General features: G+C 43.3%; 1 protein-coding gene across 6 annotated transcripts in view; it reads right to left on the bottom strand.

The window, feature by feature from the left end:
- The window catches only part of LOC112838532 (TLE family member 1, transcriptional corepressor), a 95422-nt gene that overhangs the window by 40020 nt on the left and 35394 nt on the right, over positions 1–20008 (bottom strand). For 3 of the 6 annotated variants that reach the window (XM_025891293.2, XM_025891294.2, XM_073889670.1), the window contains 2 exons: positions 11957–12161; positions 11205–11221 (listed from right to left, as the gene is read on the bottom strand). The exons of 1 other annotated variant lie outside the window; for it this stretch is intronic. In XM_025891293.2, the coding sequence (XP_025747078.1) occupies positions 11205–11221; positions 11957–12161 (222 nt within the window). The remainder of the gene's footprint in view (positions 1–11204; positions 11222–11956; positions 12162–20008) is intronic. 2 more of the 6 variants (XM_073889668.1, XM_073889669.1) reach the window with 1 other exon arrangement.

Here is a 20008-nt window from a genome sequence, read left to right as displayed (position 1 = left end):
GGAGGAAATCAAAACTGGGGACCAGGGGGCCATCTGAGGCCTCTTTGCCCACTGCAGGGACTGACACTGAGGCGAGCTGAGCTTTGATTCATGGCCGGTCAAGCTACACAAATGCAGGAGGCTTACATAAAAGCAGAGGGAGGGATCCGTGCGATTCAGTACAGAGTAGCTCAGAGTAATGTCTTTAGCACAGTGTATGGGGCTGAAAGGTGAACTGGCCGGATCCCTCCACTAAAGACCGTGGTAAGTGTCTGCTAAAAACTAACCCCTCCGACCCAGACCCCCTGGCTGATAGGACACAGGAGACTTAACCAAACTCCTGAAAGTGCTAACGTGCACTCCAAAAAGCGGAGCCACGGGAGGGGAACAGCAGCGTGCGCTCAGGTGTAAACAGTGTCCCAGTACACCTGCCCGTGTTCTAGATCTTATCCGCTCTCCAAAGTCTCCTCGTCCAGACTCTGACCTGATGTACTGAGGGCAGCACCATAGAGCACTCAACTTTACATCTGCCCCAGAGCCCAGAAGAATGTGGCACAGACTTGGTGTCCACTGGCAACTTTAAAGTGTAGTCTCTCTCCACAGGGTCACCTTCGAAGCCTTCCTGCTGTAACCAGTGCTGGGCATCCAAACCGCTCAGCCATTCAAAGATAGCTTTTTAACGATCTTTTTTTTTTTTTTTAATGAAGTCAAGTGGTATTGTAAACATAAAAGTAAACTTTGCTTCTGTTAGCAACAATGCAATTTCTGTTAGAAACAGTAACAGTTCTATAGTTGGACCCGAGAGCCTGTCAAGCTTTGAGGCCTCTGCTTCTACATGTTAGAAGTTACTACTGTAATTCCTGCTTGAACGGCGTAAATGAGGCCTATAATCTGAATAGGTTTTGAAAAGCTCTGGAAGTTCCTTTAAATTTGGACAAGGCTAGTAATTAGCACTGCTACTTATGTGAAAATTGGCTCCATTCAAAATGGCAGACTCAAGACAAGTTGCAAAACACAGTGTCTCATCGTACCTTTGTTGCTGTAAAATGCATTCAAAACAAGGCAGCAAAGATGGTGGGCTGGGAAGGCCTGGGGGAGCCAAAGTCCGGAGCCAGTGGGCAGCTGGTTCACGTGGCAGCCCCGCCCAAAACGGGCCACTTCCTTTCACCCCGTTCCCAGGAACCTGTTCTTTGTGTAATTGTCCCCAACATCCTCCAGCCCTGACACTGCTTTCGTTGTCGTTCCTGATTTAATCAAATGGCTCCAGCCTAATGAACTTCACTGTCAGCAACAACAGCTGTTTTGGTTAACAACTGCCTAGGTGACCCTAATCTTCATGGTTCCCTCGTGAGCTCCCTAGAAACCCAAAAGTGACTTCACAGGTATTACTGGATGTCTCATGATACCAGAAGTTTTATTCCCCCCACCCCCCCATGCTCTGTGTTTTCCTCACACACCAGCTTATGTTCCTCATGACCCAGGGGTGGAATAACAGTCATATTGGTGGTCATTGTGAGCCATTTTGTACACATTTTAAGTATAAAGAGATTCTACCTGGGTATTGAATGAATATCATCTGGATCTTTCAATATTTATCTTGATTCTATTTTGATTTGTTAGATCTGGACTAGAATAAGATAGTATCACATTTAACATTTAATCAACATTTAAGAAGAAGCCATTTGCAAAACAATGAAACTCAGGTTGCTTGACTTTAGGTTTTTTTTCAAAACTTGTGCACTGGAAACACAGAAGATAATTAGAATCACATCTTTGAAGAAGCCAAAGCAACCTTAAAAGATGTATTGTTCAACTTCTTCATCCCCTCCGCCCCTTTATCTGGAGGCTGACCAGAGAGGGGAGGCGATTTACCTAAAGTCACCAAGCTCTTCCCATTAAATCAAGGCGTCTCCACTCCCAGAGGAGTGATTCTTATACTCAATTTATGTACATAAAATACTTGGCCCACCTACTTATCACTTAAGAGTCACCCTGGCTCTTTAACCATTAACACTCAACCATTTAACATTCTAATGTGACATAATAATGCCTAGTGCATGCTGCATGCTTTCTCTGACCGCCCCCTGCAAACCACAGTCTCTACCTCTCTCACACACACACAAACACACTTGGTTTTATGCCACCACAGAAAAACCGTCAACATCTTAAAAAAATTACACTCGACATTAAAATCACCTGAAAACAGTCCCAAATTCCTGCCTTTCCACTCATTACTCCTGCCATTTATAACCCAAAATGCACACAACAACAGGCCTCAGCAGAGAGCAACAAAGCGGTCCAGAGACACACAGCACTGCTTCACACGACGCCACTCATGGCCGCTAGGACCTCTGCAGACTTAGCTGCCACCAGACTTCTCCTCCCAGGGTCCATATTTTGAAAGGCTTTAATCTACAACAGCATTCATCAAGTAAAGTTCGTTTTCAAACATTTAATCTGCGAAATAAATATTTAATTGTGAATCAGAGGGTTTTTTTTTTTTTTGATCAGCATGAGAACTAGAGTTACCACACTGACTGATATACTCTAATGCTAGCCAAGAAACTCAATGTTTTATTCACCTTGCAGCTGGTAAAATTTAAATGTCTGCCAGAATTTTTCAAAAACGATAATTACTGGGCAGATTTCTATTACAAATGTCCTGAGGTCTGGGATTTTTGAGACTGTATATATATAAACTTTCCCTTTCTTTTAAAATTGTTTTAACTAAACAAAATCATCTTATTTACTTTGTGTCTTCCATCAGAGCTCAAAATTGGACATTCATACAGCCCACAGGGGAGATTATGAATCTGAGCAAATCCAAGGTCGGAAAACACACTATGACTTCAAAACAAACTAAAATTCTAAAACCATGATGAGTTTCTGTACCTTACATGTTGCACACACTTATGGGAATGCAGCCAAGTCCAACAATAAAGGTAGAGGTATATCTGACAGGTCTCTGGAGAAAAAAAGATCCTCCCCTGGAGCGTTGAGTACCACAGTAAGAAAGAGGGTCCACAGGACCTGTTAGCCCCACTGGTGTGCCTTTCTCTCTATTTGTAGGTGGAAACTACGCATGAAATGAAGAGATGAGGGGCAAGGACCGAGAAAGCATGCACCCCAAGGGAACTCTCCCTCTTAAAAAATCTGGAGAACGTAAAATTTCAGTGTTCACCTCCACTGACCACAGGCCAACTGTTGGCTACCATTACTGTATGCTTCCTGAGGGTCATTTCTCCCACTCGCAGTGGCGTGATGCTTAAGAACAGTGACAGGACTACAAGAGCTACTCAGAGAAGAAAAAGAAAAGTAGCAGAACTTCTCATGTTACAACTGGGGTATACTACCTCCAGTTGCCAAATCCAGATCACATCATTCTAACTGGGTGAACCATGTTTCATAAACACACATACCAGGACTAGCCTCTGCTATAGTTCTCTGGGTGCAAGTTAACTAGAGAGTTGGCAGAGTGTTTGAACCTAGCGGGTAGAAGTGCACGATTATTCTCTCAAAGCAAAAATAAACATCCAAATGCAATCATTACACCATACCTTCATAGAGGAACTTCCAATGGTAAAGCATCAGAGTCTGCTGCTCTTGAGATTCAGTTGAATCAAAAGAAAACATCACGATTTGGACTCTGTGTCACCTTTACTCTCACCGTTCTGGACAATGGTGTTTCTATTTCATGCTCTGAATACCCAATACTCAAGATCGAGGCAGAGAGACCCAGATGCTTCAATATGGATAAAAACCCGTCCGTACATGCTGGTTCCAATACTTTCGCTTTTCTTTAGCAATTTAACAGTAATGGCTGTTCATGTAAATGGAGATATTCTGGAAGGTAAACTTCGGAAAAAATGAAAGAAAGCAGGTTTAAGGGAATGTTACCCTGTCAGTGTTACCAGAATACTTGTTACAGAACCTTCATGTTTCCTTCATCGATTCTGAGACCTCAAAGCAAGTCTTCTGCCAACCATGTCTAAACCCTGAAGCCACCAGCAGCAAATCTGCAAGGAAAACCTGCTCATGGAGACAGCAAATGCTAGACAGGTTTCCCTAATGTGAAAATAATGCACATTATTCAAATGGATTTCTTTAGCTGCCATGCTGATTCCCCTTGGGATCTTCCTCCTCCCCACAGGAAAAGTGTTTGTGTCAGAGGTACAGACTGGAAACTCATGACACCTCATTTATCCTCAGTTACACTAAGGCAGTAGGAACCTAATTTGCTAGCACACTCCACACTGACAATTAACTCCTCGGTGAACATTAAAACAGTTAGGTGGTGACGCACCCCCATCACATCTGTGTGCCTTCTCCATCTACACCTGGTACCAATTAAGCCATCACCCCTGTGCTGTACTTTTTGCTTCAGTCCAACGGGTCATTCACAGATTCTGCCTGACATTTCAACAAATGCATTTTTAACCCCTAAAATTAACAGGATCCCCACCTGTCAACGGGACAAGGGTAAGAAAGTAAAGATGTGTGGAAATGTGTCCATTTGGCAACTGCGTCACATCTCAGGAGCCCTGGCTGTGAGGCGGGTCTGAAGGGTGCACATCGATTTTTCCTACAGTTTGAATGCAAAATATGGAAAGGACCCCACGTGTTCTCGCATCTCGATCTGGGAACTCTGCAACTGTCAGATGCAGATGAGTGGTTCAGTCAGAACTCCCAGAAGGGAAGCTAGCCACGTAGAAGGCATACAGACCCAGTAAAGAGGTGAGCTGGGAGACGCACTAGAGCAGGAGATAGATACCCCTGGCATCACTTGCAAAGTCCCCAGTTTGCCCTTCCACCACTTCAGGTAAAGAAAAATAAAACACACCACACCCACACGCACCCACACCCACACACACACACACACACTTTAGAGCTGACAATAAATATAATTATTTCAAAATAACTTTTAAATGCCCTCGTGATTTCATTCCCCTCATCAGGACCTTGGTGACAGCAAAAAATCAAATCTGTATTTCAAACTTTTTTAAAGCAGTTTTTGTAGAGCTACTACTTAGCTGTCACTGTCGCTCTTCGTTCTCTAGTCCCCGAGGACAAACTTTCTAGTACAAGAAACCAGAAAACACTGGGTCAAGACTTGCCGTTGAGTTAACTGGGGTATCTGACGGCACTCACCTCCACCTCTCCTCATCTGAAAGACGAGGGACCCAGAGTTTCCTGCTTACTACGTTTCAGAGGGAATGATAAAAATGATCCAAACGGAAAATAAAATTTTTAAAAACCTGCTCTCAATGGTGGGTGTAAGTTACGTTTTCTAATTACAGAGAACAAACAAATCTGAAGAGAGTTTCGGAGGGAAGTAATGTTTTCTGCTTTCTTAGAGTCAATATGCCCGATGCCCCATCTTCACCATGAGCACAGTGAGATAAAACCTGAACATTTCTCCAGTTACATATGGGCCCCGATACCCTCCCTGGTGAGTTACGGTGTCCACAGTAAAGACACACCTCCACCTGGTACAGGACAGACCACTCCCAACCATCTAGAAACCACAGTCGCTTTCCTTTCTTCCGGGCTTCACCCTTCTCACGGCAGTGATGCAGGGAGCTATTTTTCAAGCACATAGTTTTAAATTTTGCCAAAAAGGAAATCTGCTGAGACAACTGCTGAAGAAAACTTAGTGTTTTCCACTGTGCCTAAATATTGACATTTTAGGTGACTCATCTCGGTTTTATCCTTCACTTCCAGGCGATTCCTTGAAGTAAGTCAGGGGATAAACTCACAGTTAGGCAGAAATATTTCCTCCTTTGAGAACTTGAGCATCATGAGCCCAACCAAGTTCAAGATGGGCTGGGGTCAGTCTCCTGCTCTCCGCACTGAGAAACATCAGTCACGGCCCACATCTCCACAACTGCCTCACACATTTGAAAACAGGAAAAGAAACCACCAGTAACTACATGGAGTGTGACTAATGATGCATTTATGGCTGTCTTGTTACTCTACAGGTAGAGAGGATAGGGAGGACATTCTGAAAGGCTTGCTGTGCTCTGTCTGATGACTTCCTGTTTGTGGTCCCTACAACCCCTCACCCCGTGAGGCAGCTTCCATCACCAATTTATAGATGAGGCTAGGGGAAAGTTCCAAAGGATGAAACACCTGGTCCGTGCCAGAACACCACTGAGGTCTGCCTCTGTCCAAAACCGGTGTTCTTTTTATCACCCCATGCTCGAAGGGCTACTGGGAGCTAATGTGATACTCAAAGAAGCAAAGTTTCAGAAAAAAGCCAACAGTGAAGTATTCTCCAAAGAGACTCACATCTTAGATTCTCCTTACACTCTATAGTGCTGAGTGTGAGTTGAGAAAAAAATCATGGGTGATCCTTAGTAGGATCTGGTCTTACCAATTAACCAGTTAAGCAGAACAGCTACAGAATAAACACAAAATAAAGACACCACCTCATAGTAAACAAAATGATGACTGTCATGACTATTTTTAAGTAAGTTCTAAAGATGAACTTGATAATTCTACAAAGTCAGTTATGGCAGTGACAACCCAGTTCCTCAGAAAGACATAATCTAAATCTCTACCTCCATTAATTAACTGTATAATTAGAAGCACCTAGCCTCCCTGAGCTTGGTGTCTTATTGGTAAGATGATGGTGTTGCACCATTATGACCTCTAAATACATGAACAGTGTAACACTTTTCAGGGCTAGGGACCCCTTCGGAGAATTTGATGAAAGTTATCATTTCTCTCCACAATTAACAGAAAGGAGCACCAACCCAGAACATGATGCACACAGTTTTAGAGGGGTTCAAGTACCTCCTGAAGCCCACATATGTACCCTACCTAAGTCCACAGACCCTGTGCTCTGGAGTCTCTCCCAGACCCCTACCCCGAACATCTCCTCCCTCTTCCAAAAGTTCCAAATAGTGATCACACATGTTAGGCATTCCAGTGTTTTTCATTTAACAAATATGTGGCTGTGACATTAAAAGATATCACTGCAAAATGGCAGCAAGTACAACTGACCTTTGAACAACGTGGGGACATGGGGTGCACCTCCATCTCAGTCAAAAATCCATGCCTAGCTTTTGATTCCCCCAAAACTTAAGTACTAATAGCCTACTGTTGACCGGGAAGCCTTACCGATGACACAGTTGATTAACACATATTTTGTATATGTACTATATACTGTATTCTTAAAGGTAAGCCAGAGAATGTTAAGAAAATCGTAAGAGAAAACACTTATGGTGCCGCCTTGTGTTTATCAACAAAAATCCACACATAAGTGGACCCGCAAAGTTCAAACCCGTGTGGTTCAAGGGTCAATTCTACATGCAGTGCCTCACACAGTGCCTGGCACGTAGTACGTGCTTGTTAAATATTTCTTAAATGAATGAGTATCAAAGCACACATTCTGTCATGTTTTTTCAAGACACATACAAATGCTCTGTTAAATCTCTGATTCCAGGTCTTTCAAGCAGACTTAACTGAAAGATTGCCTTCAGCCAAAACTGAACACAATTCATCTTTACATTAATTGAAATACCTGAAGTTTTTATTACTACGTAAGAAATAAAGTCCTTTTTGTTAGGTCATGTCATATCTCTTTGCTCAAATGTAGCACTCTGACAAGTAGCCTTATGTTAAAAAAAAAAACAAAAAAAAAACTTGCAAACAAGTTTTGCAAATTAGTAAAAACAGTAGTCCAATCTTAATTTAAAATCAACAGCCAAATAGCAAAATAAACCCTCTTCAAAGCTCTTCCCTTCATCATTCATCTCTTTCAAAAAGAAGAAAATTAAAAAACAGTGTCCATATTTTCACTGTCCTTAACCTTCATTTTTTTCTTGGGCTTTACACTGAAACAGGCTACCTACAGTAAGGCTCGTTTGTTTTCCTACCAAATAACCTTAAACTAGCAAATGTAATAATTTTGTCACTAGAAATAAACAAACACAAACTATCTACAAACCGGGTTTAGATGCGCAGATGAAAATACATACACACTCACATTCCCTCTGGGTCTACAAAAAGTCCCTGATTGCTGCACTTGATACAGATAATTATCATGTTTGTTCAATACAGAGATAGAACAGCAGGAAAAAAAAAATAAGACCAGATACTAGCGTGGAATGTCTCAGAACTCCTCAGTCTTACTTATGAGAGAGGTTCTCCTTTTGGTCCAAGGACCCCTGAGGTTCCCAGAGACTGTTACAAATCTCTACCGGGGCAGATCTTCTTCCTATACCTCAACCAAAACAATGTATTGCTACAGAGAGGACACAGAAGCTGATGAGACTACATCTATCCTCTCTGCAAACTGAAGGCACTGAAGATACTGGCAAACAAGTAGAACAAAGCACTCTTCCCACTACAATTTTTTGTTTGGGAAAATAGTTAATTTTCATTAATAAAGTTATTTATGCTAACACAAATTAAGTAGCTCTTTACCAGTTAAAGTGATTTTGTTGTTTTTTTTTTTAATTTTTTAATCCAGAAAAATTTCAAAATCTGTAATCCACACAGAGAAAAATTCCCTGGGGTCATCAATAATTTTAATTTAAGATGTAAAGATCCTGAGCCCGTAAAGTTTGAAAACCACTGCTCTGTTCGTTTGAAAACAAAAAATAAAAAACCCAGCAGCAATATAGGGTAATCAACTGACTTTTTCGCCTAGTAAAATTTGACTTCATAATTCAAACCACTTTATTAAATAGAGAAGTACTACAATATTTTAGTCACTAGCAGTACACATCCTCTCATTACCCACTGCTTCTCATATTCAATTTTACACAAGTTTAAAGAGCTACTTCATTTTATATAACTGCAGCAAAACCCCACTTACATAAGTGGACAGTGAACAGTTTCATTCCTCTACAGACCAAATTAAATGTTTAGGTTACAAATTAGTGCAGTTTTCCCATCTTATATCATCACCACCAAGAGAGGTCTATAATAATTAGGCAGAAACACACAGTATATATACTTATTCTGAAAATAAAATTATCATTAAGACTTGTGAAAAATTTGATGGGAAAGAGACATGCAAATAGCACATTAAGTAACCATTCATTTTATGGTATTGTACAGATTGGTTTATGCTATAGATCCACCATATTTTGACTTGAAAGTTCAATGGCAGTGAACTCAACTTGAGGACCTAAGAACAATCGAAACTCAAGGACTGTTTTGCATTTGGATGGTGTAACTCCTCACCCTTCCTCCACCCCACCCTCACTTCCCCAAGTGAATTAAGTTCTTGCTTACATTTATCAGCCAAAAATACAAACAGGTTATATGATACACGCAGACACACAAGCGGAGCTATGGAAAGTGACTCTACTGGGTTCAGCATGCACACCTCAGCTCGTCACTCGTGCCACGGTATCTCAGAGAAATACATACTATGGTGCCCCTTCCACAACTATTTAGAACTCTCACTAAACCTTTCTACTACCTGAGATCTTCTCATATTTTTGTCACCTTTCCCACAATGCTTTGAGAAAGGCTTGTAATACGTGTGCCTACATATCCCTAACTATAGCTACATTTCCTGTCTTGTCTTACATCTTGCAAGCACTCGACAAATATACAGTGATTTAAGATGAAACAGTACCGAGAACAGAAAGCTAATTTAGAAATACAGTTCCAAACCTAGAATCAGTTCAATAAATTAAAACCTGCAGCAGACTACGGGACAGGAGCTTTCTCAACATCTCCTGCCATCTCTGTTCTTCGGTCCAGGATTAGGGTTTTCGACAAGTCTATTGAGTGAAAGTGGCTCAAAAGAGGACAATCTACAGTGACACTGAGACAGCAACCAACATAAAAGTCACCTCCATCAAAGTCAGTTCATGTAGGTTTGTACTTTAGGAGTAGGGTATTTTATTCCCTAGCTGGGGTTTTTTCTCCCCTCTTTCCCTCCTAACATTTTCCAGAGAAAACTTATGAGAATTTTAAAACTAGCCACCCCATCTTTTCACCCTTATCCATTGCCCCCAAAGCATCCTGCTATATAAAGTACACAACCGACTCTTGATTTCAGCTCACGTCATGAGATCGAGCCTCACATCAGGCTCCGCACTGGGAATGGAGCCTGCTTGAGATTCTCTCTCTCCCTTTGCCCCTCCGGCCCCACCCCCCATCTCTCTCCCTCTCAAAAACAAAAAAACAAAACAAAACACAAAACAAAAAAAGTAATACCAAGATCGGTCTCAAAGAGAATTTTAAAAGTAGCCACTATTCTACACAGAAGAGGGAAAAAGAACTTTCTGCACACAGGTGATTCACCTACCTTCCCCCTCCCCCAAACTCCTAAAAAAAAAGGATCAGAATGATTTAAAAGTTCAGTATCCCAATTCTGCTACCATATTTAGATTTAACCTGGCCAAAATACTGCCATGTTCAGAAGGAAAGGAAAGGAGGAGGAAAGGAGGCACAAGTTGTAGGTTATCCTCGCTGAAAAGGGGCCAATTTCTCACTCCATTTGCTCCACAACATTTGAGAGATGCATTTTAGATTCGATCTCCCCACAGCTTACTGGCAGATACACGTACAGACTGAACGTGCAGTATGTAAAATGGGTAAGATTTAGGCCGATGAGAAAATGAACCCTTATAAAGCCCAGAGCCTCCGTCCACTGAGTTTCCTTGTTCTTCAGAGCTTACTTAGACACTCAGTTCTTTGGTCAAAAATAAATTTAAGTTCAAGTTCACCCTCCAAGGACAATTACGAAAAGAAAACTAGATATGGAAACCTAGCAACTAAGATGCATTTGTGGAGGATAATGAATGGTTTAGGTAAAAATAAAACATTACTAACCAATTTCACATATGGATTGTGACCTCTTGCCTGTAAAACTGATTTAAGACAAAAACGAATACTCTTTTAAAACTCCAGGCAACCTGGAGTCGGAATGCAATGATAAACATATTTTTAAAGTGGGTCTGGGGCACATACAGATCAAAGTGTATTTCCAAATGAGTAATCACAGCAGACAGCTTTGCCTCCAAATCATGTCCCTCTCATCTCACAAAAGTTTTATTAAAAAAAAAAAAAAAAAAAGACAAAGGTTGGGGGGAGGGAGGGTAGACCATCATAATATAAAAAAAGAGAAGAAAAAAACCAGGTCACTGAGAGAGACAGGGAGCATGTGCGTGTCTGTGGCCATGTTTAAAGAAAGGCAGCTTGGGGTGCATTGCTGGAAGGGCAATGTGTTTATGTACAGTAGGCGTTTGAGTACTTACTGTGCCCGGTTCTCTGTCTGCTCCCGAGGTTACCAAGAAACGCACAGACATGCCCGTTCAGACACAGAGGCAAGAACAGAAATAAAAAAAAGGGGGTAATAATTAGAACACAAGCCCCAAACAGTTTTAAAAATGGCTTTTATTTATATAAGTCATTGCACATTCCTAATACAGTGATTTCCTGAAAATTACAGTATTTTGTAAACATAAGATTTACAGTTTAACCATACACAAAGCCTATTTTTTTTTATTTCTTGACAGAATAAATTACTTTTCTTCAAAAAATTAGTCAAGTGCAATTTTGCCCAATATTTAATGCATACTAGAATTAAAGCCTATGAAACTAAGTAGTAACAGATGCAATTATCAAACCTTTCATTTGAACACATTCACTTTCAAATTTAACTTCTTATTTCGCCCCATTTAACAACATTACTTTCTTTGAAAATTACCCAATTAAGCAGTTAACAGTTTTCCATAATATGGTACAGGCCACTGGCATTAACTAGGCAGTTGCCAAGATGTCAAGATGCCTGCAATCTAAAGAGATCGAGAAATCTACAGATGCCCACGTTAAACCCTGAAAACTTCCAGGGAGAACTGGGTTTCAGTGGCCAAGCTTTGCGACAGTTCCTCTTAGCTCATTGTCTGCTCTCTGTATGGGGTGGGGCTTTCTTTAGCGGTGCACACAACTTTGCAGCACTGTATGAGTATTAGGACCAAGTCCTAATCTGGCTTGCCCGGCCTCTCACCTCTGTGGTGCTCTGCATCGTGGTGCTTCTTGTCATCTTTTATTGCCAAGTGAGACTGCCCACTCAGAGCACTAGACAGCGCCAGGAGGCCAGCACTGCCCCCGAGGGGCGGGATTCCAGGAGGCTGAAGGCCCGAAGGGTGAGGCGTTAGGGGCACTGGGGGTCCGTGGCCATGAGAAAGATGTTGAGCTTGCAACTGCTGCTGCTGTTGGTGGTGGTGGTGAGAGAGGAAGGGGAACAGAAGTGGGGGTGGGGAGAGGAGGAGGAGATGAGAGGAAGGGGAGGAGGGAGAGGAAGAGGTGAGAGTGGAAGGAGAGGAAGAAGGGGAGGAGGTAAGAGAGGAAGGGGAGGAGGAAGCAATGAGAGGAAGGGGAGGAGGTGAGAGCGGAAGGCGCAGAGGATGAGGGTGGAGGTGGCAACGACATCGAGGGGCAGAGGTACCCACAATGGAGGGAACACAACAGGAGGTTCAACGAACACATGACAGGAACAAAGAGACAAAGGGAGGAAAGGGGAAAAAATGTGATTAGCATTTTCAGTTCATCAAAAGCTTCCATCTATACAGTTATCTTTCCCCATCTTCCCAAAATACAATTCGAGATCTATCTACACTGCCTCCTTCTGGCATGGGTCATGCCCGCATGGTATGGGATGAGCAGCCAGCCAGGCTAGCACTCCCATGTTAGATCCATCTCTAAGCACCTCCGGGGATGAAATCCAGTATGTCCCCAAACGCAAGGCTCTTCCTGATTTCAGGAAGGTTAAAGCGGGGGAGGCACAGGTGTGCACCCTACAAACCAGTAACGCTACTCTTCTCCACTAGTCACCAATTACGAGTTGACTCTGTTTCCCCAAGATTCTTGTGCTAACTTACCACGATGGTCTGATGAGGCGTAACCAAAATACTACCTTAAATTAACGGAAGGCTGGAGAAAGATCTAGCATCTCTTAGGCACGCCCCTTCCCCTCACAGGTACCCCTGTGTCCTTATTTCACTGAGCCCTCACAGACCTAGGAAGAAGCACGGACACTCCCATTTCACAGAAGAAACCAAGGTGCAGGGCGTTAAGGAAACTGCCGAGGTTCTCCCAGCAGGCGGCAGGGGTAGGGGGCGGTTCATGCAGGAATGACCCTCATGGCTGCACTTGGGTCACCGTCCCACCACACACAGAGGGAGGCCCCAGGGGCCATGCTGTGACGGCTAGAAGAAACCGTAGCCTGAGACTGTGTTTATCGCTTCTCTTCTCCTGAGCCCCACACCCCAAACCCACCCCCCTTCCATGTCACAGAGGGAAACACTGAGACCCAGAGAGACCGTGACAAGGAACCCCACAGTGTGGGACTCTCCCCACAGTGACCCACATCCCCACTCCCAAATGCCTTTGCCTCTATCCCTTAGCCCATTCCAGAAGTTAGAAATCTGTTCACACTAAAAAGTACCGGTGCTCTCATATATTATAGTGCAGAGCACGTTGTAGCAAATGAAAAAGTATCCAACAAATGGCCCCTGAGCCATAAATCTGGCCACATTTCAGCTGTCCAACATAAAACTCGTTTTTGATAAGACAGTAAAAACGATTAAAGCTCATTTCTAAGGTGTGATGTTAGAAAATTCTTAAGATTCTGATTTGTGCTCACTTCCCTGGGACTCAATTACTCGTTTATTTATTACCCCCTCGTGTGTACTGAATATATTAAATCTTCACGCCAGATCTTCAGTAATTTCTACCCAGGCCACTGATCTTTAATTGAATCCTAAACATGCTTCCCGCCCTCAAGAGTGAGACAAAATAGCATCTTAAAGCCAGAAATCGGTGTCTACAGTCAGTTTACAGTAAATTTTCAACCACTCCTAGCATCTTCTAAAAAAAATCTTCAGGAGCCAACCTTCTCTTGAAATTCCCCTTCTTTCAAAGGTGGGAGCACAGGGCTAAGCAGAGGAAAAGTGGAAAGGCGAGTAAGAGGTCAGAGAGGCGAACATTAATAGTATTCTTGGCAAGTATTTATAAACTCCTCATTCACCATCTGAGATCATAACAACAATTTCTTTACACCTAAAATCACCTTCCTGTCATCCCAAAGATACTGAATCTTGCTCTGTCACCTTTTAAGAGCTTGGCAAGAGCAAGAAATAAAACTGGAGAGGCCGGGAGCGGCATCATGGTCCACTAGGCATGCTCATTAGCACTTAATTAGGAACTAGACACCTGCCATAAGAAATGTGCTCGGAGAAGGATGAGGAACAGGTCTGCCCTACCAGCAATTGCTATCATTACTTAGAGAATAAGAGATATGTCCGGCTTCTGGGGGGGAAATGCAATGATGCATACACAAGCAAGTGCAACGGGGTAATTAAGCACGGCACGGATTACAAGATGAGAGAAGCCAAGCAGAGGGGAAAGGATTTAACTACTGGGTGGGGGACACCACCCTTTCATCCCTCCCTGCATACCCCGCTCTCCCAAAAGTCCAGAACAGAGTCACCAAAAGACTTTTCCAGGGGTGTGATTTTATGTCACAGCAAAGGCATACTCAGGCAAATGCCTGGATACACGAGAAGGAAAGTAGAGCTTTTCTGCCAAATCCAGGTTGGTTTTTAGAAAGATGAACTAGAAAGCGTTCTATGATATATTACTGAAAAGAGAAACTAGCTTATATAATAAAGGGGCTTCGCCACAGCTGCGAAGTAGACCCACATGATTAAACTCCACAGTTAGGCTAAGAACTATCAACAGGGATGTCCGGGGACACCTGGGTGGCTCAGTTGGTTAAGCAACTGCCTTTGGCTCAGGTCATGATCCCCGGGTCCTGGGATCGAGCCCCGAGTTGGGCTCCCTGCTCAGTGCAGAGTCTGCTTCTCCCTCTCCCTCTGCTGTTCCCCATGCTTGTGCTTTCTCTCACTCTCTCTCCCGCTCTCTGTCAAATAAATAAATAAAATCTTTTAAAAAAATAAATAAAAACAAAAACTGGGATGTCCAACAGCCGTAACTGGCCCTGGGAAACACCCACCTCTACCCAGCTCTGGTTTCTCAGGATCCTTGAAGAAAGCTCACCATCCGTTATTAGAGGCAACCAAGTTTCTCCATCCCTTGCTTGGCCCTTTTGAAAGCTGCTCCTGCTTCTTCTTTTTATTTTTATTGCTATATTTTATTTTTTTTGAGAGAGAACATGGGGTGGGGGGCAGGGGGAGAGGAAGGGAAAATCTTAAGCAGGCTCCACGCCCAGCATGGAGCCCCACTCAGGGTTTGATCTCACGACCCTGAGATCATGACCTGAGCCAAAATCAAGAGTCAGACGCTTAACCAAACTGAGCCACCCAGGTGCCCCAAGCTTTTTTTTTTTTTTTTAAAGCAAAATCCTACCAAACTGGAAAGAGTATTAAGTACTGAAAGGATGGATCACAACTACTGAAGATGCTGTAGACCCAGGAACATGGATACTGCAGCCTCACGCTCTACTTCTTATCCCGACAGGCAGCATGCCTACATACCCGCACCCCCAGCCACTGTCTGGCCTCACCTCAGAACACCCCCAAGGAAGGAAGGGTGGGCATCGTGGATCCCATTTCACAGAGCAGAGACTGGCTTGCCACAGGGCTCACAGCCAGAACGAGGAGAACAAACCTTTTATTCCCTACAACAGTCTTTCTCCTGTGACCCCAGCAGCCCAGCCATGTTCACAAGGAATTAGGCTGAGAGTTCCCAAGGATGGGGAAGGGAGAGGACGCTCTCCTTCTCCAAGGAAGACCTCACTGTCTTTCCCTTCCCAGGTAAGGGGAGGCTCCTAAGGGCGTAGAATACCACACGTGCTGAGACGCCCCACCTTTACCGTGCAGCCCTAACGGAGGTGACAGATGGGAATTTGTTCTTAGATCCGTGCCTCACGAGTCCCAGCTCTCTAGTCCCCACTTCCCAATACTCCGCCCCTACATCCGGAAAAGGATGATCTCTTTAACTCCAGCGCTCTTCCAAGGAAGCAGGTAAAGAAGAATCAAGCCCAAACAGTGACAGCTTATATGGCTACTCTCAGAAGATGATTAACAAACAGTATATCTGAGATACACACACACACACACACACACACACACACACACACACACACACACACGGGAATGAATAGAGGGCCCACATCCACGAGAGTAAACAACTCCACACAGACAGCACACCTGTCCCACGTGTGTGTGGAAGGACATTTTCTCTCAACAAGGCTTACCTGAGACAATCCGGGGCCTGGCACCTTCCCCAAAAGCGGGGGCAGGGGGGAAAGGAATGCTACTTTAAAAATGTATTTTGGAACAAAAGAGGTACTGACATCGTTATACAGCCAGCAAAACCTCAAAAAAAAAAAACAAAACAAAAACAATGGCTCTACAAACTGGGGAATCTGCATGCAATGGTCCTCCAAAGACCCAAACCTGCACAGATCAATGGGGGAAACTCAGATGTTTCGAACTGGACAGCAAGGGTGGGAAAATCCCAAACTTCTACCTCCCTGTTACCTTCCACTAATTAGTAAACTTTTTTAAAGTGAATGCTTGCAGATTTATACTGCACAGGACTCACAGGCAAAACAGTTTGTAAAGCTATAGGAAAAGGCTTTTTTGATGAGCAATGGTGGTTTTTAGCAATGCAGGTAGTTTCTCAGATGACCAGTGGTTCTCAAACAGCAATTTTTTTTTAAAGATTTTATTTATTTATTTGACAGAGAGAGAGAGACAGACAGCAAGAGAGGGAACACAAGCAGGCGGAGTGGAAGAGGGAGAAGCAGGCCTCCCGCCGAGCAGGGAGCCCGATGCGGGGCTCGATCCCAGGAAGCTGGGATCATGACCTGAGCCGAAGGCAGACGCTTAACGACTGAGGCACCCAGGCGCCCTTCAAACAGCAATTTTGACACCCCCTCCTTTCTCCACCCTGGGGACATCTGGCAATGTCTAGAGACATTTATAGTTGTCACACCTGGGAGGATGGGGGGAGGGACTATGTACGGATGCTATTAAACATCCTACAATGCACAGGACAGCCCCCTGTCACAGAGAATTAACAAACCGCAAATGTCAATAGTGCTGAGGCTGAACGTTTTTAGCAGAGATCTAAGCTGGAATTCTGTCCCATTACATCAGAATTCATGTGCTTATACAGCAAGCGACCTGACAAACTGTTGCTTAAAAACTAAAAATGCTTTTCAACACTCAATTGTTCACTGTCCCTTCATCGCCATCAAGTACCTTGTCACAACTCAAAAGACAAGCATCTGCTTCCCAGTGTGGACTCCACTGACAATTTTAAAATAAAACAAACAACAACAAAAAGCTCACATTTCATCAAACGACTTTAAAAAGCTACACGGGAAACGTCCACGTATCGGTGTTTTGCGCCTCCAAGGTGGTCGCAGAAAGGTTTCGCTGTTGACAGAAGGAGAGACATGCACTCGCTCTTACCCAAACAGTGTGGACAGACTGGGAGTGAGACAAGGAAAACAAACACCAAACCCTGAGTTAATGATAATGAAAACCCACAACGACTAAAGTCACCTCATCCATGTCAAACAAGAGCGCTGCATTCAGAATTTTAATTCGTGTTTTACCTAGTACAGCCTGGGTCAATTATGTTACTATAATGAAATCGACTTTGCTGTTTACATTCAGAGCTTTAATGTAACGGTGTTGTGGTTTCCACAGTTGTGTTTCTAAAACAGCTGTAGCACGTGCTTTATCGCCACCGAGCTGCCTATACAACAGGAACGGACACCCAAAAGGAAAACGAAGGCCAACGCCCACCTTAACCTCACCAGATGCTAAGCTCTTTATCACCCACCACAGAATCAACTTGGATTTCGGAAATCTACCCTGCTCTATAACCTTAGGGAAAACCATGTCACACAGATCACAAACTGAACCCAACCAGAACTGAAACCATGCCCCCAAAATAGCATCTCTCATGCCTTTAAAAGCATGCCAGTAAGTGACATTCATAGCATTTGGTATTATAAACACTTCTAAAGAAGGAAAAAATGTGGGAAAAGTAGTATTTGTTCCCAGTTATCGCCAAATCACTCTTCCTTGATTTTTGCTATTTCCCTGTTCTTGAAAACATTCCGCTCTTACCTGGGGAAGACTGCAGAAGGAGAAAATTGGCATGCCACAGTAAACAAGCCGGGAAAATGGGGAAGAGCCATGTGGGAGCAGAAACGTCAAGGACACTACTATAGGAGTTATCTGAAAACCTCCCATTATGTGAGTGGCCTCTCTTGTGAAGAGTGGCAAGGGTGATAAACAGGCAGAAACTGCTTACTGGGGCCAAGAATTCTCAAGCCACTTGAACATAGTTTAAAAAAACAAACAACAACAACAACAATCCACTGAAACGCCCCATATCTCCATGCAGGAGCATACAGAAAATGACACCCAGAGACAAAACTGATGGCCTATATGGAGGCAGGCACCAGGATGAAGGCCTAAAACTCTAAAAAAAGGACCTGAACTCATCTTTACTCTTTCTGCATTGCAGCGAATCCACAAAGGCCCACTCCTCCTGCATCATCACTGACGTCCTTGCTCGTCCCGCCTGCCCTGGATGACGATGACAGCGATGACAATGATCAGAGCGCTGGACTGAAAGGCCTGAATCAAATGAAGTTTTAAAAAGCCATGTTGATTTAGGTAGATCCACTTCTAAAGCCATGGAAGGCTTTGATGAAAAGATGCTCAACATCATTAGCCGGCAGAGAAACCTGCAAATCTAAACCACGAACATCACACCCACTGGAACGTCTAGGCTCAAACAGATGGACGACAACAAGTGCTGGAGAAGATGCTGAGAAAGTGGAATTCTCGTCCATTACTTTGTAAAACGGTCTAGCAGCTGCTCAAAGCGTTAAACTGAGTTAGCACATGACCTTGCGAGGACACTCGCAGGTTCAGTTGAGAGAAAAGAAAACAGGTCCTCACCATACGTACACAACGTTCACTGCAGCATTATTCATAAACAGCCAAAAGGTTTGGAAACAACCTCAATGTCCATCAGCCGGTGACTGGATTAATAAAGGTGGTGTATTGATACAATGCAATATTATTCATCAATAAGGACTGAAGTACATGCTACATGAATAAACCTTGAGAACTCTGTGCGAAGTGAAAGAACCTCACCACAAAAGGCCACATATGTTAGCGGATTCCTTTTACACAAAATGAACAGGCAAACCCAGAGAGACAGAAAGATCAGTGGCTGCAGGGACTGGGGGGGGCGCTGGGAGGCAAGGGGGGTAACTGTTAATGGATATGGGGTTTCTTTTTGGAGTGATAAAAATGTTCTAGAATGTGTGGTGATAGTTGCACAAGTTTGTGAATATACCAAAACCCCCTGATTCGTATGCTTTGGGAGGGCGAATTTTATGGTATGTAAATTATGCATCAATTTAAAAAAATGCATAGGTCTAACTGTTAAAATGGGGTGCTCTACTTTCTACTCTGAAAAGAGAGAAAATAGGATAATGTCTCCTTCCAAGGAATCAAGTACAAATCATATGAATATATGCGGGGAAATTAAAAAGTGCCTCAACAAGTTTTCTAGCAACTAAAAAACCACGCTGATTATTCAGAAGAACCCAGACATTGAAGCCAAGCCCTGAAGAGATACCTACCTGTACTCTCAGTAAAAAATTTAACTTGAACCCAGGGAGAAGTAAGATACACAGCAGACTCCTTCTCCTTGGAAAATTAATAGAAGGGCTGGACTACTAGAATTTAGGAGGAGGGTAGATCACTAAATCTAAGTAGAGCTAGAATATCCATGCTAGTTGTAGCCCTGTCATTTTCTGCTCTTGGTAGCAGGCAAGGCATTATTCTCCGAGGGCAAATTTGTTTTATAAAGAAACTTACAGCTGGGTTATTGATGGGCTTTCCAGGGATTAACTGCATACTCATAAGAATAAGAGGCTAACCTCATCCTCTTAAACTTCACACACTACAATCCTATAGATAGCTGACAGCTACAGCCGGAGGAGAAAAATAATCCAACATTTTGCTAATCCTTAAACCAATCATCTCATGCAACA

This window comes from Callorhinus ursinus, unplaced genomic scaffold (assembly GCF_003265705.2).
Source record: "Callorhinus ursinus isolate GAN/ISIS: 27379988/994484 unplaced genomic scaffold, GSC_fseal_2.0 scaffold113, whole genome shotgun sequence".
Taxonomy (NCBI): domain Eukaryota; kingdom Metazoa; phylum Chordata; class Mammalia; order Carnivora; family Otariidae; genus Callorhinus; species Callorhinus ursinus.
This window is presented reverse-complemented; position numbering and strand designations above follow the sequence as displayed.